Below are 17,997 nucleotides of genomic sequence, written 5' to 3'. Positions count from 1 at the left end.
GGGGTGAGATGAGGACGAGAATCAGTCGTTTTTAATGCAAAAGGTGGTTCTGCAAGCTCATGTTCTACATAAATGTAAGAGTAAAGACCTTGTCATTGTGTTAGAAGTCAGATATTTGTTACTCCGCCAAGAAACACAATGGAGTTATGTGATAATTGGCATTGGGTTGTCTGTCTGATTGTCTGTCTGTTAGCAGCTTAACTCAAAAACGGACAAACAGATTTGGATGAAATTTTCAGGGAAGGTCAGAAATGACACAAGGACCAAGTGATTAGATTTTGGCAGTGATGCAGCTTATAGTCTGGATCCACGGATCTGTCAAAGATTTCTGTATTATTGCTGCACCCTCTGAGTGCTTTTCTTGTTGAAGACACTGAAAGAAATCACACCTGTTTCATGTTTAAGTGTTTTTTAATGATTCATTCGAGCAAACATTCGCTCATCACTCAGCACCCTGATAAAACTGTACAGACTTTCAAATATATTTACATTTTAAGCAGCTTTGCTTCCATCATTGCGTTGTTCTTCTTAAATTTCATTTCACTGCTTCACATAGATCTTACTTCATGTTTTCAGTACTAAGCTTCATGGCCGATGCTTATAAAAGATCTTGGAAAACCTGCAGTTCAAGTAAAAACATAAGAATGCAGCAACACCCTGACGAGAACGACGTGTTTTTACAGTCTTTTCCACGTGAATGTGCTGATATACAAAGAAGCTAGCCGTTTGATTGGTCAAAGACGCATCACATGTGTGCAGATTAATCCCATAAAGCTTCTCCTGCTGGGCTTAATGGGACGTTAAGCCCAGCTGTTGTGGTCACCGGGGAGCAATGGAGTCCTTTCTCTTTTTTTATATCATCATAATATATGTACAGCAGTTTCACACCATATATACATGTCAGTAGAGCGTATAAAAAAAAAAGCAGTGTCGCCCCTCGAGGACCCTTCTGGCTTCTCGGCAGCGAGGTTCTGCAAAATCAGCGACGTATAATCTCTGCGAGCAACATCCCCTTTGGTTCAGATACTTCATATTATGAAAAGGTGACTAAATGCTCAAGAGCTCGACTTGTCTGGGTCAAAAGTAGCTCATGATTAGGACGCTCTCTTGGCACGAAATTAGCATGAAATTACACGAATATCTATTAGCAGAAGGGTCACCTCCCATTCTTCAGCCTTGAACAATTTTCTCTTCACATCTTTAGTCGTTTTCTGAGAGCGTTTTCAGGTCAAATGGAGGATTTATGGGAACAAAACCTCGCAGTTTCTTCTGTTTGGCAGCTGTCAGGTCTGTGGATAATTAGATTTTTGGTTGACGAGACACTGACACAGATCTCACCGACATTTTCTCACCGGTTTCTGACTCTTATTTGTAACATCTTGCCATAGGTTGTGATCAGAAATTGATTTTTGCCCTCTTTGGTTTAATGTTTTTTTAGTATTTCTAAACGTCACTCACAAGAAAAGATGCAGAAAAAAAGACCATGTTTGATTGAAAAGCCCAAAAATTGATCTATTTTGAGTGTTTTGTTGATTAAAAAAGCTCAATTTTTAAGTAATTGATACATCTTTCAGCCATAAAACATCATTTAAAAAAAACAGCTAAGATAGAACAAAACTTAAAAAAAGACAGAGATCCTGCTGCTGTTTATTTTAGTGCCGTTATCTGCTAAGGTGACCGGTTAGATCTGATACTTTTATTTGCCCACTTCCAGTGTTTTAGGGGTCGCTCAGGCTAGAAAAGTGCAGCTCGGAGGGTAAAAAAGCTTTTAAATTCGACTCCTTTCAGTGGGAGGAAGCATTCGGCTGCACTGACAGCTGACAGACAGCGACTGAATGCCGGTTTAGGTGCTTTTCTACCTTCCATTTAACACGTCTTTCCTCTTTTCTGTCTCGTTCCCAGCATGTTCTCTTTTGCTCTATTTCCACTAGAGTCGCAGCATCTTCCAGACATGCTGTCAGGTTAACAGTACCTTTGCTTCTCGTGCACATTTTGCGTGATATCGGTTCAGTTGGAGCTTCTGGATGCTCTTTTCAGAAACATGCAATCCTGCTCATATTCACTGGCAGCCGTCCTGCGTATCTTTATGACAGGAAATGCAGCCGAGCCAGTGAGCCCAGAGTGAGCACAGTTCAGTGGATCTCAGTGAATTCTTTCTGACTCTGCAGAAGCGTAAACTCTGACAGCAGAAGACGACTTTCTGAAAGAGGTTTTGCTCCCACAGATCCTCCACAGTGACGCATACTGGATGAAATTATAAAGTTTTCTTGTTTTATTTGTGTGGTTTTGCAGTGATCAAAGCTGACGCCGGGATTTCATTTTGGCAAACTTGTAGGCATCTACATAAGGGGTGTCAAACATGCGGCCCGTGGGCCAAAACTGGCCCTCCAGAGGATCCAATCCAGCCCGCAGGATGACTTTGTAAAGTGTAAAAATTACAGAGAAGACATTAACTGCAAGTTGTACATTTGTAAAACTATACATTTAGAATGATTTCTAGACCATGACAAGTTGTTTTGATCATAAAATAACATACTAGATTGCTCATTGTTCTTTTGTCATTTTGTGTCTCATTTTTGTTGTTTTTTTGTTGTTTTTGTTGTTTTTTGTCTGACTTTTGACGTTTGTCTCATGTTTTTGTCAATTGTTTTGTTTTATTTGTTGTTTTGTCTAACGTTTGTATTGTTTTGTGTTTTTTTTGTCTCGCTTGTGTTGTCTACTTTTTTGCCATTTTGTTTCTCGCTTTTGTCATTTTTGGTCTTGTGTCATTTGTGTAATTTTTTGTCTCATTTTTATCGTTTGTCCATTTTTTTGTCGCTTTGTGACTTTTTTGTCAAATTTTTTGTCTTTTTGTTTTGTGTTGTCTCATGTTTGTCGTTTTCTGTTTTTTGTTGTTTTGTGTTTCCTTTGTGCCTGCTTGTGTTTTTTGTCTTATTTTTGTCATTTTGTGTTTTGTTTTGTCTCCCCTATGTTTTTAATCTATTTTTTGTAGTATTGTTCCTTGCTTTTGTAATTTTTTGTCTTATTTGTCCATTTTTTTGTCATTTTGTAACTTTTTGTCTCATTTTTTTGTCTTTTTGTGTGTTGTTTCATGTCGTTTGCCTATTTTTTGTCATTTTGTGTCTCGTGTTTATAATATTTTGTCTCGTTTTTGTTGTTTTTGTCTTTTTTTTTCTGACTTATCTGACTTATCTTTTTCTGATCATAAAGTATTATACTGTATCATTCAGTTCCAGATATCTGTGACTAAATGTTTTGTTCCTTTGTAGAAACTTGTAATGTGTAAATGATAAACTGAGGCATAATATTGTTGAAAATAAACTTATTTTTCTTCAGAAATTTCAGGTTGTTCATGATGTTTCGTAAAAAGATAATTCCTTAAATGTGAACATTTTCAGAATATACTTTTTTGCACTAAAACAAAGGAAAAAACTGGAGCTGTGGTTATTTATAGGTTATTATGCTGCGATTTTACTGGTCACTTTAGATGAAATTGGGTCGAATTTGAACTAAGATGACTTTGACTCCTCCTGATCTACATCCCTTCTGCTGTTGTCTGACTTGCTGATTAAGGCTCAGAAGCTTGGTGTGTTTTAGTATTTGTCTAAAAATAAAACAAAAGTTTCACACAGACCAGCTTTAATTAGTGATTAAAAAGAGAATTCGGCGTTCACATTTCCTTGATTTTACTGCTCCTTCTAACTTGCACAAATTCAAGTTAATGAGGACAAATTTTCACTGGCATGGTGGTAAAAAGTGCATCTCTTTGAAGAGTTACAGAAATACAACTGCCGTCCTATAGGTAGCAAGAATTGATGCTTCATCTGTACATGGTGAAAAACACAATGTTAGGAAATAATGCTGCCAGAAATAGGACCAGGCCGTCATTTCCAGGCTACTGCAAGAGCTTATTCCTGTTGTCATACACAGGGGAGAGGACATTACATTAAATGGATTGAATTTTTAACGTGCATATACAGTAACCTGCTCCGGTTGATTCCACCAGAGCTTAAACCTGTGCTTTACAGTGATCTCCTGGCCTCTGAGGGAGGTGCAGCAGTGAAATCTGCTCTCTCAAATCCAAATCAGATTCCTTGTCTGGGCCTCAGCCTACATTAACTTCCCCAGAGACGTCCACGTTAGATCCTCCACCGCTGTAATGAGCGTCTGCTGTCACGTAAAACGCAATAATAGCAGCAGCGGGTGAAGAGGTGAACAATATCCTTTCAACAACACACTGGAAGTCAAATAATTAACTTAAATACTTTAGTGAATAATTGATCAATAGAGGGTTGATTGATGAATATTTTTTTGTGACTCTTTTCAGTTTATTTGCTTTGGAAAAGGGGAGATTTTTGTGCATCATTGGAGTCAAAAGTTACAGAAATCTAATCAACCCAGTGTCCTGATGAGGCAGATTAATGTAAATTTTTTAGATTTAAGCATTAAATAAATAATAAAGAGCAATTTTGTCATGATTATTTAAGGCAGTAGAAAGAATATTGAAGATTGGAAACCAAGTTTGTAGGTTCACCAGCTTCTCTAATTCCAAAATTAGCAGCTTTATTCTGTTTTATATCTGTGTTAATTCATTATTTTTGGGTTTGGGGGCTGTTGATCAAGCAACAAATACACAATGTGTGCTGATTGACAAAATTTATTTATTTATATATATATATATATATATATATATAAAAATAAAAATAAAATTTACATTTTTTTTGCTAAGCAGTTCAAGGGAGATTTTTGTTTATCATTTGAGTCAAAAGAGTCAAAAGGGACAGAAATCTAATCAATCATTGAAATCCAGTCAACCCAGACTGTCACATTAAACATCTAACAAAAAACAACTGAGAATGCTGTGCTTTAATGGGATTGTTTAATGCCTAAACCAAGTTTTTAGTGCATTAGCAGCTTCCAGCTTCTCTAATGCCAACATTAGCAGCTTTATTCTGTTTTATATCAGTGTTAATGCTTTATATTTTAAGTTTGGGGCTGTTGATCTGGCAACAATGCATGTTGTGTCACTGGAAATAAGAAAGATTGCCAGGAAGTAGTTTAAAATCCTCCGTAGCTCTTTCCCGCCTTTTGTCAAACCTAAAACACGTCGTGCATAGTTTGAAAGGAGACTCTTGGCCCTAATCGGTGACGCAGGAAAAGGCACAGACACATTCAGGAAGTGTCCTAAATGATCTTTTCAGGTCTTTATCTCCAGCTTGTTGACTCCTACACAATCATAGATTCTAAAAATGCTTCTTTGTTCATCACCAAAATGATCGTCCTGTAAACTGGTTCTCAACAAAAGGGGCGGCTGTGACTTGAGCGGAGGGGAAGGGATGTTGTTAAATCAGAAACTGATACCAGGTCCAACACATTGGAACAGTTTGTTCCAGAAACAGACTTGTGTACAGTTTTTTTACATGTCAGTGGAGTTTTAATCCTAATTTGTCCACTTGTTGTTGTCCACATTTAGAAGCAGTGAAAAACAGTGTCGCTGTGATGACCAAGGACCCAAGGTGAATACATTTGGTGTTTTAGCCTCGTGGGCCGCTTAAGCTCCTCCAGGTTTGTTTGTGAGGGCAAGTTTTCCTTGGCTCAAACTGGGATTAAAAGAGTTATTTCCACCCACGGCAGCAGCCCAGAACAAAGTCAGGGAGCTCTGGTAGCTTTTGCAGCAACATAGAGTTCTGAATGCACCAAGACAGCGACCATGGTTACAATTGTTGGACTTTACGACACGCTGAAGAATCATTCAGATGTTCTTGATCAATCTGCGGCACACACAGCTAAAGTTTTCCTCTTTTTCTTCTTTTTTCAATCCCCCAAAATAAAACCTCATCTGCGCCTTCGTGTGGATCCATCTAATCACAGCATTCCGTCTCTTCTGGCTTCTTCTTCATACAAGTTTGGGGAAATAACCAATCCGGCAACATGATGGCCGTGTGCCACAGTCTTCCTCCCCCCTGTTGGTCGATTGGCAGAACCTGCAGCTCTACACATCAGCGTCTGGCTTCTCCACCAGTTTCAGAGCCTCATGCATGCCAGCCGCCGACAGCTTCCGATTGATGTTCCTGTAGCGGCACCGCAGGAGGTTACTGTAGGTGGTCCTCAGATCGCGGTTGAAAAACGCATAAATGAAGGGGTTGATGAGGGAGTTGGCATAGCCGAGCCACAACAGCGTCCTCTCCAGCCACAGCGGCACGCAGCTGCACTCCACGCCGCAGACGAACGGCCTGGCAGTGGACACCAGGAAGAACGGCAGCCAGCAGAAGCTGAAGGCGCCGACGACGATGCCCAGCGTGGCGGCGGCCTTCTGTTCCCGCTTGAAGATGGACTGGTTTTTCCTCTTCCGGCGCTGGTGATGCTCGCCGGTCTTGAGGAGGCGAGACACTCGGGTGCTGCACTCCTCCTCCACCTCCCGCTGGAGCTTCAGCGCCGCAGCCACGCAGTCCAAACTCTCCTCCTCTTCCTCCTCGGCCTCCTGCTCCACCTCCGTCCCCTCCACGCTGCCCGTCTCCCCAGACTCCACCGGCTGCTGGGCGTCCGGCACCCCTCGGCCCCCTCGCGGAGCCGCCCCTGCTCGGTGCTCCCGTTCTCTGGGGAAGCCGGTGATGGTGTGCTTGGCGGCGCTGAGTTTGGCCGCCCGGTAGATCCTGTAGTACATGATGAGCATCACCGACATGGGGATGTAGAAGGCCACGGCCGTCGAGTACACGGTGTAGCCGAAGTCCTGGCTGATGAGGCAGACCCGGCCGTCGTTGACGTTCTGCGCCCAGCCGAACAGAGGAGGGAGGGTGATGGAGGCGGAGAGCAGCCACACTGACAGGATCATCTTGGCCATGCAGCAGCCGTTCTGACGGACCGGATACGTCAGGGGTTTGGTGATGCCCAAATACCTGCAGGGAAAAATCAAACATCACATTTTTTTCTGTTTCTATTTAAATCTTTCGGTGTTTTCTTGCCTCAACAAGGTGCAATTCAGCAGAACACTACAATCTGATGCAGCCTCCAGGTGGAAACAGGGTATTTTTATGAATGGGAAACTCCAGGAAGCCGAGGAAAACATATGTGATCAGCAAACCGTTGTGTGATTAATAAAGCTCCTTCCTAAAGCTCCATCCTGCTGGGTTTTACCTGTTCGCCTCTGAACTATTCACCTGTCACCTCCTGCTCACCCTGTGGACTCACCTGTCCTGGTCCTCCTCATCAGATTTGCTTCATTCTACCTCATTCGCTCATCATTTTCCAACAGTCTTGTACTCATCCCTTGTTCTGTTTTTTTTTTAGCTTCTCCCTGCCTGGATTTCTTTCACTCTGAGTCTCTGATTTACCCTGAATGATCACGCTCCAGTCTCCAGTTTGATGTTCACGCTCTAAGCAATCATTCACAAAACACTCACTGACAAAATTTCATCTTCTCAGACAAGCAAAATAAGATTTTATGATTCTATTAAAGTGATTCAGACAGATTCCAAATTAAAGAACATAAATCAACAAATACAGGTAAATTTTGGCATTTTTGCACCATTTATAAAGACATTTTGGCTCCCAGTGGACAATCAGTCCAGCTGAAAGGTCGCAGGTTTGCTAAGAACATCGGGACACTTTGTCTCCCAAATTTGGAGTGATTGCCCTTGAACGACTCTGAACCACAGCGAGGATTTCACAAATCCCAGGTTTCAATGTCGCAGAGGACTGAGCGGCAAAATATCCTCTTAGACTGCGCACAGGAATCTGTTAGAATATAAAATGTGGGATTAAAAATGGCACAAAAAATGTGTCCACTTTTGGCAATTTTTATGTTCCAGTCTCTGGTTCCAAACAGTGATGAAGAATTTTAAAGCAGTTCTAGGAGAAGGTGGTTCTATTTTATGGACAGTTTGGCTTCTTTTCTGGTTTTACTCAACAATAATTAAGTCGTTTTGTTTGATTTATGATTAAATGCACTTTCGAATAAAATCCGACTTCTTGAAAGGGAAAAGAAAAGTTTATCTCACCTGTCAATGCTTATTACGCACAGAGTCATAATGGACGCGGTGCAGCACATCACATCCATGGCGATAAAAACGTTACAGAAGAACTGTCCGAATATCCACTGACCCCCGATCAGGTCCGTGATGGAGACGAACGGCATCACGGCCAGAGCCACCGACAGGTCCGCCACTGCTAGAGACACGATCAGGTAGTTGGACGGTTGGCGCAGCTTCTTGACGAAGCACACGGAGATGACCACCAGTAAGTTCCCGCAGATGGTGGACAGCGTGAGCATGGTGAGGACCCCGCCGATCAGGACCTTCTCCACCCGGCCGTAGCTCAGGATCTGCTCGCCGCACCGGGTCCCGTTCGTCTCCATGACCTGCGGCTGACTGGAGGTGGACGGAGAAGTGGCTGTTGCCGCTGCTGCCGCAGCCTCTGCGGCGCCCTGCGCAATCTTCAGCAGCCGGGGCGCAAGAGCCTCCGAGATCATCATGTTGGTGGAGCCCCCGGGATCCCCACCACCGACTCGATCCTCTACCATGAACGACGACCTCATGTTGCCACCGCCGAAAGTTCCGTTACTCGCTCCCACAACAACCATTCTGCTGCCGCCTGTTCCTTTTTATCCATGGACTTGGAGACCCGTCCGGTGGTGACATAGACGCGCACAGATGTGCCGGTGTTGGTGTGAGAAGTGAGTAATCCCTGTTCCACAGCCCCCCTCAGGATAAACTACGCTGACATGCTCTCTTTCTCTTCAAAAAACCTCGACGCCTTAATTTTTCTATTTAGAGGCAGACTCGTCATTACGCACGTGGCGCGCCGCAGGCATATTCCCAAAATACCTGACCCATAAAATGCCATTTAATTTCCTCCTGTCTGTGTCCTGTACCTGGCTACGGCTCTCACTTTTCAGCCTTGTGTGCAGAATGACAGAAACTTCCAAACCGTCCTGCGCGCATAGCCAATATATATCTGAAAAGTTGGCGTGTGACGTCAAAACACATGTTGGGTCGCCTATAGGCTGCCGATCAGCTCCTATCGGAACATCTACACCAACGGTACACACGGAGCAAAATCTCCTGGGCCCCTTTCTGGAGTGCATTCAAGCAAAAAAAAAAAAAAAAAAAAAAGGACAAACTGTGCCCATGGATGGCCGTGCGTAATTACGCAGAATGGAGAAATGTTCTGTCGGTGTGAAATGCATGCATGGCTCCAGTTATTATTCACCTCCACGGATCAAGGTGAGGCAGCTGGAGTTTTAATTTCCCCCCAATTCCCCCTTCAATCATCTTTCATTTCAGCCAACAGTCCAGGCGGAGGGTTTGAATGATGAGTGTGAGGAGCAATCATCTGTCTTCGTCCCACTTCTCAGACTTTTAAGATTTATGCTGCTTGAGGTGAGAACGGGACCCCCAACTGCGTCCAAAGACTCTTCATCATTCTTTAATCTGGGCCCAATTATTGCAAGATTATCCCAGACGTCGGCATGAGAGGCTGTTCTTGCTGAGGATAGCCTTGGATAGTACCGCCCCCATGCGGTCAGAACCCTCAACTGCACTCTGTTCCTGAATTCCCTACAGTGCTGGAATTCCTGTGCTTCTGATTATTTACTGTCACAGTTTAATTTGGACATTTTTAGTGTACAGTGTGTTTACCAGACAATATTCATCCACTGAATTATATGTTTAAAAAGGATTAATTTCAGAACTGTGGCACAGAGGTCATCAACGGGTCCAATTTCATTTTGATTTGATCCGCTGGAGGTTGTTTCCAAGATGAATAATAAAATCTCTCTTACAGTTCTGGTGGCTTTTCGACTTGTGTCCCCAGAAAATGAAGCAATGCACACACCTGGTTTAGTTTAAAGGATGAAACGCTTCAACAGAACAAAATAAAGAACATTTTCTATAACAGAAATGTGTTTTTGTTTGTGTTGTAACTCCTTTTGGGATCTGAAGCCAAAAATTATAAGCCGGAGTCTTTGATACACACATATGGGTTAATCTGATCTTACAAATGTATAGACTTGAGTGGAGCTTTAAGGTTCTGCTTCTAGAGGAAGAACTTCCTTCTTCACGGATCCTCTCAGTTCATGTTGATGTAAAACACTGTGGACACTGACAGCTGTGTTCCAGCAGCTTATCATTCATTCAGACCTCCTTTTTGAGGATTCTTTGTTGACTCTTGACCATCCTGACCCATTGTTTCCCATTGTTTGTGTTTTCGTCCTGATGGTGGCAATAACACAACTGGATCATGAACTTTGTACTGACAAACAGATGATTTTGGGATCTGAAGCTGCTTTCAAGTGACTTTCTGACTTGTTCATGACAGTAATTAGCTTTTTCAGATCTTTGCTGAGCTCCTCAGACTTTCCCAGTGTAGTGGGAAAGTCTGAATCCATGCAGCTCTAATGAGTGGATCTAATGGGTTCTATTTAAATTGGCTCAGAGGAATCACCAGCTGTGGTCAATCATAATCACTCACTAGAAGATAAGAGGTCACGCCACTTGGATCAAACAACTTTCTACATCATCAAACCTGATAATTAAAGTTTCTGTATGTATATTTCTGACCCAGCAGATTTTGTCATATCCCCAAAAGACCTGTACTAAATTTATGAAAGAACCAAAATGCATCAAAGTTTTAGTGACAGAGATGATCATCGTTTTGTATTGTTTTATGTCTGGTTTTTGCCATTTTACATCTCGTTTGTGTCAATTTTTTGCCATTTTGTGTCTGATTTTTGTCATTTAATGCCTTGTTTGTGTTGTTTTGTGTCTCATCTTTGTGATTTTGTGTCTCATTTGTGTTGTTTTGTGTCTCGTTTTTGGCAGATTGATGTACCAGCCTGATGTTCTGATATTACTGGTCATTCTTATTTCTGATTGACAGTTTTTAGTTGTATTTTTACACATTGAATATTATGGACATTTTGTAATTTGTGAGATTGCAAATCTTGAATATTTGTCTAAAGCTTAGCTCGTAAAAACTTTAGCAACTTTAGTTTAGCAGTAGTGAAGAATAGAACATAATAAATACACATTAAGGTCTTAACCTTAATATCTAATTTAGTCAGATAAATTTGCATAAATCTGAATATTATAGGTTCTTAGCCTTTTTCAATTTTGTCATGTAAATTTTCATGATTAAAAGTATTGCAAGGTTCTAACCTTAATATTTAGTTTAGTTAGGTCAATTTGTAATATCTACAATATTGTTGGCTGTCAACCTGAATATCTCAGTCAGGTAAATTTATGCTACATACAGTATTGTAAGGGTCATCAAATTTTATATTTAATACAGTCAGGTTACGTACATTTTTTCTATAATATTGTTGTCTCTTACCCTTATTTAATTTTGAAAAGTAAATTTGCATGATAAATAATACTGTTTTTTGTACTGCTGTAAATGCATTTAGCAAAATAAGACTGTAGGGTCTTAGCTTTAATATTTAACTTAGTTGTGTTAGTTTGCAAAATTGTTGTTTTTGTAACGTCTTATTTATTTAGCCACAAGCTAACATCCAGTATGCTAATGTTGTGACTCTAATATGGCATTTACAGGAGTACTAGCATATTAGCATGCTATTAGCACTAGCATTCATCTATGCTACATCCTGCAGGTAAGAGCTAAATATTATACCGCACTTTATGACACAAATGTGAATTTCACTTTAAAATCTACTAGAATCACGTTTTTTCATTATTTCAATTTTAAATAAATTCCAGGTTGTTGTGAAGGCAGTGTTGAGCTCCACCTGTCACCACACTGATAATAAATACAGGGTCTTAAACTTAATATTTAATTTAGTCATGGAAATCTGTATGATGATTAATTAATAATATTGTAAGATCCTAACCATAATGTTAAATTTAATCAGGTAAATTTTAATTACACAGAATATTGCTAGTTGTTAACCTGAGTATCTCATTTAGTCAGGTAATGTTGTTTTTTATATGTATAATATTGTAAAGTCTTAACCTTCATTTTTTATTTACTGTATTAAATGCATATATAATAAAACTAAATAGCACTCTAGAGTCTTAAATTTATTTATTTATATTTATTTATAATATTTAACTTAGTCAGATGTTTGTATTATATCTAATATTGTAATGTCTTAGCTTTAATATTTAGTTATCCAAATTTGCCTAATTACTATTTTTGTAGAGCCTAGTCTTGTTTATTTAGTCACAAGCTAACATCCGGCATGCTAATGTTGTGATGCTAACATGGTATTTACAGGAGTGTTAGCATGTTAGCATGCGATTAGCACTAGCATTCATGCATGCTGGGTCCTGGATGTTGGACCTAAATATTACACCGCAATCTGTGATTCGGCAAAAAAAACTGTGAAGTGATCTTTAAAATCCAATGGAATTACACAAGTACACAATATTGTATGGACTGAAATAAAACATTTAAATTAGTCATGTAAATTTTCATAATTGTTATTTTTATAGGGTCTAATCCTGTTTATTTAGCCACAAGCTAACATCCGGCATGCTAATGTGATGCTAACACGGTATTTACAGGAGTGTTAGCATGCTATTAGCATTAGTATTCATCTATGCTACATCCTGGAGGTAGGAGCTACATATTAAACCACAGTTTATGACACGGAAAACTGTGAATTTCGCTTTAAAATGTAATAGAATCACATTTTTAAACCGTTATATTATAACGTACTTCCTGTGAAGATGCTGTGGCTGTTCTGAGATGGGCGTTGAGCTCCACCTGTCGCCGGACTGACACAGCCGATCCTGTTCCAGCTCCTCCTCCTGCATCCTGGCCACAGTTTCCAGCGCCCCCCCGGAGAAACGGCGTAAATACTGTGTTGCCAGGTTGGACAGAAATCCTCCTTTTTAACAGAAGAGCGGAGGGCTTTTCTCACGTAGCTGCCGAGGCGTTTTCCTGGCGGATCGACAGCAACAGATCTGGTCTCCGGGAAGACCTGTCCTCTGATGAGGAAGAACCAAGCGACGGAGATGAGCGAAGGGCGTTTATTTCCCGGATTTAACCCCCGCTGGACGCCTGACAGTCTGTGATTATCCGTCAGGTGCCTCCGCCGTTCCTCCTGGAGGCCTCAGCCGGGGATTTATGAACCCGCACCGCCGCTTCCTCCTCGGATTGACGGCCGGCCTGACATCACCGACGCCCCGGTGAATCATCGCCTCCATCCGGGGGGTCCGGGGATGCTGTCACCGTCGCTGCACCCTTAAAACCGCGCAGCCGAGCCCCGCACACGCCCGCCCAGCCGTCGGATTAGAACAGCTCCGGAGGCAGCATGGAGGAAATCCTGAGAAAACTGCAGAAAGACGCGTCCGGCCACAAAAACAAAGGCATCCGCGACGCCTGCGTGTTCGCCTGCGGTGAGTCCTCAGCAGCCCCCGGCTCTCCGGCTGGAGGATGGACGGCTGGTTCACCTGCTCGCTTTTAGGAACCAGCAGCTCCCCACACTAACCCCACAGGCCTGCACAGAGAAAAACACAGAAAACAAGCCTGTAGCACCAATAAACCAGCGTTTTTAACGAGTTGAGAAGTGATTTAATGTCAGGGTTTAGGTATGGTTTCAGCTTCATCATCCAGAAGCTGCACCTGCTGCCAGTTTTAGTGTTTAACTTCACAAAAGTGAGATCAGTAAAATTATCCAACACGTTAGAGGTGCAATGGTCTACTGCTTAATTGTCAACTAGCAAATGAATTAGCTTTAAAAAAAACTACTAAATAAAGTCTGACTTCACTGATTGCAGCTTCTTAAATTAGAATATTTGCCAGTCTATTATCTGTTGGCTGTGGACAAAATATTTTATAGACCAAACAACTGCTTGATTAATAGAGAAAATGATTGTTAGATTAATTGTCAGTGGAAACAATTATTTATTTTTACATTTTACTGGTATTTTGCAGATTTTGCTTGTTTTATTTATTTATTTTTTATTTAACAGATAATATCTAGTTAGCTTGCAGAAAAAGTATTAAATTACAGGTTAGCTGTGGGGAAAAAATGTAAATAATGTCAACATCAAAAATCTGTGTGGTAATTATAGTTACCACACAGATTTTATTATCTATTTAGAATTCTAATTATGGTTATTTGCCCTTTGACAAACTTTTGACATTAAAATTACATGTTATTTAAATGTAACAATAAAAACATAATTAGATTACAGGCATTTGCTGTTATTTTACAGAAGAATTATATACATTAAGGGCTGAAAAATGATGAATATTTTTTCACTGTGGTTTTGTAGATTTTCTCAGTTTTTTATTTTTTTTAAATTGCAGATAACTACTTGTCAAATCACAGAAAAATTATATTAATTTATAATTAAATTTTTTAAAAAAAGGCCAAAACTGTACATCATGTCACAATGTATGACCATAAATTTACAGTTTTACTGTATTTAATTCCACTAATAATAGAACTATTTTGCTGATTTTTTTTTTTTAAACAACAGTTCATGTCTAGTAAGCTTGCAGAAAAAATATTAAATTACAGGTTAACTGTGGAAAAAAGGTCAAAACTGGAAATGATAATTTTTAAAAAAGAATCGGTGTTTTCACTAATGTTAATTCACCCATTTACAAACTTTTGACAGTAAAATATTTGGTTTTCCTCCTGTATTTAAATATAAGAAAAGAAAACCAATTTGTTTTACAGGTGTTTTTATATACATTAAGGGGCTTAAATATTATAAATATTTTTTAACGTGATTTGATAGATTTTCCCTGTTTTCATAAATTATGGATAACTACTTGTCAAATCACAGAACACAGTATTAATTTATTCTTAAATTTAAAAAGGCCAAAAGTGTACATCATGTCACAATGTGTGACCATAAATTTACAGTTTTACTGTATTTAATTCCACTAATAATTTAATTATTCTGCGGATATTTGTCATCTACTTTTTTATGTTAATGTATTTTAAATGTGTTTTCCCCTGCACTCTTGCTGCCAGACTTTTGCCATTATTTATTTATTTATTTATTCATTTTTATTCATTTTTATTCTTCTTCTTCTTTTTTTCACGTGTCAGCACATCCATTAATATTCCTTTGGGGCTTGGTTGTGTCTTGCACACAAATATCGCTTTAAACGGCTTAAACTAGTGAAATGCTCGACACAAATTGCCCACTTTACACGCGATAATCTGTAGATATTTCAGTCTCCCCTGGCAACCACACAAAGCTTTATATTATAGTGAGCATTAAAAATCAGATGAACGTCACATTTCAATATCAATCTGAGACAAGCTGTTCCATGCAGGAGTATTTCTAAAGTATAATAACGATGAACTCAGAGCGTTATTTATAATTTACAGCGACTGTGACAGTAGCAGCTTTACAGGCAAACACTTTATGATGAAATCATACATGACACAGCTCAGTGTTCACAACACAGCTGCTGCTTTACTGCTAAATATTAGAGCTGTATGCCAACAAAAGTCATTTATATTATATCCTGAAAGAAGAAACACCTAAGGGCAGCATATGAAATCAAACACTGAACTTTTTGCTGACTCATTAGCTCCGTATCTCTCCTGCAAATGCGAGCACCATTAAGAACCTTTTCAGCAACAAGAGGTTTCCCAGACTTTGAATAAAAACCTTTTTACGAGTCTCATTACTGTCTGTCTGCACAGTTCAGTGCTTTTCCCCTCCAGCTCTCTCCTTGGCGAGACAGATAAGCTCAGAAATTATATGAAGCAGCTTTTAGGCATGTGGAGGAAAAAAAACAAAAAACGCTGGTTTCCACTGACGTCACTGGGAATACTATTAGTATTTGCAGGCATGATGGACCAGCCTGACCTTTGGTGAGACAGCAAGTGAAGAATGGGTTCAGGTTGTGCTGATGAAGGGGGAATAGTGTAACACATACACTTTATTTATGCACACACACCATTCAAGGACATGTACAGACCTAATTAGCCATGTCCGGAGTGGACTGCAGACCTTGAAGGTGTGCATGTGTCCACACTGCAAAAAATATAGATTTTAACTGTAATATTTTGCACAATTTACATTTTTTTAATAGACTTTCCCTGCGTTGTTAAGTTTCATGTACAAAATTGGTATCAAACACGTATTTAAATAAAAAAATGTTATTTTACAGATTTTTGGCCATTATTTTGAAGAAGAATTATGTATATTAAGAATTTAAAAGTTGGAATTTTTTTTTTTTTTTTAAAGGTAATTTTCCTTGTTTGTTAAGTTACAGGTAATATCTAGTAAAATCACAGAAACAAGAGGGTATTAATTCACACGTTGACTGTAAAAGAAAAATGGCTAACATTGTGTATTGTGTTTATAAGTGATTGTAACATCACACTCTTTTTCTGTATTTAAATAATCAAACAGATTTTATTTTACAGATATTTGCCAATTTTTGAACGAAAAATGATGGTAATGATAAAATTTTTTTAAAGTGTTGCAGGTCTTTTCTGTTTGATAAATTACAGGTAAAATCGAGTAAAATCACAGAATAAAAGTCTAATAAAAACACGCAAATTGTAGGCAATGTATACATCAAAATCTGTATTGTTCTAAACATTTATATTCGTTATTTTACAACATTCAATCATAATGTTACTTTCAGCTTTAAAAAAACAGTCAAAACTGGTATTTCACCGATATTTTCCATTATTTGAAAATAATATTATGTGTGTGAAAGTGTAAAACAAACATTTTTAACCACACATTTTTATCTGTTATTTTACAGATTTTCCCTGTTTGTTAAATTACAGATAATATGTAGTAAAATCACAGAGAAAAAGTATTGATTTACATATTGAATGTAAAAGCAAAATCGTGCAATATGTCCACATCCAAAATCTGTATCTTTGCGAATAGCAATTTATTCTTTTATGATTAGTTTTTTTTCTTGCAGCCTCACTGCCAGATTGTTTGTTTACAGACTTCCATAAAATGTATAGAGACACACCCATAACATCAATCATTGTGCAGTTTATAATGATCCTGAAACATGAAGGAAGCCTTGACACATACAGACTGCAGAGCAAGGCTGGCGTACGCTAAACCTTGAACACGTATGAAACATGATAGCGTGTGCAGACTGCACGAGGTTTATACTGTTGAGCACATCTCATATTGTAAGTTTGTTCAGGGAAAACTGTTGTAACTCAGTACTTTTCAAAGTGTGAAGCAAAGATCATATATAGTGATTTAGATGTACAACTAACTGAGTTCACAGCATTACTTTTAGGATAAAATGATTATTATGCAGACGTTTGATACTTTCTTCAAGTGGAACCGCATTTATTCTGCATCTTTCTTTTTTGTCTCTGTCATTCATAGAGGAGACAAAAATCAGATTCTATTTTTCAAAACCTCTTCTTTCCTAAAACAGTTGCCTGCTGTAGTTTTTATTCATGCAGCTGCTCAAACAGGTGATGGAACATTTTCTTGGCACTGTTTTCATCTGTAGGAGCTAAATATTATACCGCAGTTTATGACATGGAAAAAGTGTGAATTTCACTGTAAAATCTAATAAAACCACATTTTTAAATTAATTAATTTTAAAATTAATTATTGGTTGTTGTGAAGGCAGTGTTGATCTCCACCTGTCACTGGACTTAAACTTAATATTTCATTTGCATAATTAATTAATTTATATTGTAAGATCTTAACCATAATGTTTAATTTAATCAGGTAAATTTGTATACCACAGAATATTGTTATATTATATATATATATATATATATATATATATATATATATATATATATATATATATATATATATATATATATATATAGATGAACGTGTTAAAGTTAAAATCAACTGTTTGTTTTCACAGTAATAAAAGAACTTTGTACAACAGAGTGACTTGCTGATGTGTTTTTGCCTCTGGCAAAAAAGAATGTGAAATATTGGGCATTACATACTTTTTCATAGTTTTTTTTCCTTGTTAATTTTTTTTTAATAAGAATTTATTGTTATTATTTTTCATTATTCACCATCAACTCTCTGCCTCTTTTGTGCTCAATTG

The 17,997-nt window shown here is 38.7% G+C and overlaps 2 protein-coding genes across 4 annotated transcripts in view; one reads left to right on the top strand and one right to left on the bottom strand.

Moving 5' to 3' along the window:
- Positions 1-392: 392 nt before the first annotated feature.
- On the bottom strand, positions 393-9,707 carry LOC111583967 (5-hydroxytryptamine receptor 7-like). Its single transcript, XM_023293221.3, has 2 exons — positions 7,998-9,707; positions 393-6,896 (listed from the first exon to the last, which is right to left on the bottom strand). The coding sequence occupies exons 1-2, from the start codon at positions 8,576-8,578 to the stop codon at positions 5,993-5,995; spliced, it is 1,485 nt and encodes a 494-aa protein (XP_023148989.1). The 5' UTR covers positions 8,579-9,707; the 3' UTR covers positions 393-5,992.
- A 3,103-nt stretch (positions 9,708-12,810) lies between these two features.
- The window catches only part of arfgef3 (ARFGEF family member 3), a 78,878-nt gene continuing 73,691 nt past the window's right edge, over positions 12,811-17,997 (top strand). For all 3 annotated transcript variants that reach the window (XM_023293218.3, XM_055018271.1, XM_023293217.3), the window contains exon 1: positions 12,811-13,355. In XM_023293218.3, the coding sequence (XP_023148986.2) occupies positions 13,271-13,355 (85 nt within the window). In that variant the 5' untranslated portion in view covers positions 12,811-13,270. The remainder of the gene's footprint in view (positions 13,356-17,997) is intronic.

Source organism: Amphiprion ocellaris, chromosome 16 (genome assembly GCF_022539595.1).
Source record: "Amphiprion ocellaris isolate individual 3 ecotype Okinawa chromosome 16, ASM2253959v1, whole genome shotgun sequence".
Taxonomy (NCBI): domain Eukaryota; kingdom Metazoa; phylum Chordata; class Actinopteri; family Pomacentridae; genus Amphiprion; species Amphiprion ocellaris.
The sequence above is the reverse complement of the archived record's forward strand: the minus strand, read 5'-3'. Positions and strand labels throughout refer to the sequence as shown.

Coding starts and splice junctions, on each gene's coding strand:
- LOC111583967 (XM_023293221.3), bottom strand. CDS start 8,578: ATGGTTGTTGTGGGAGCGAGTAACGGAACTTTCGGCGGTGGCAACATG. Junction 6,897..7,997: donor TGCGTAATAAGCATTGACAG/GTGAGATAAACT, acceptor TTTTCCCTGCAG/GTATTTGGGCATCACCAAAC.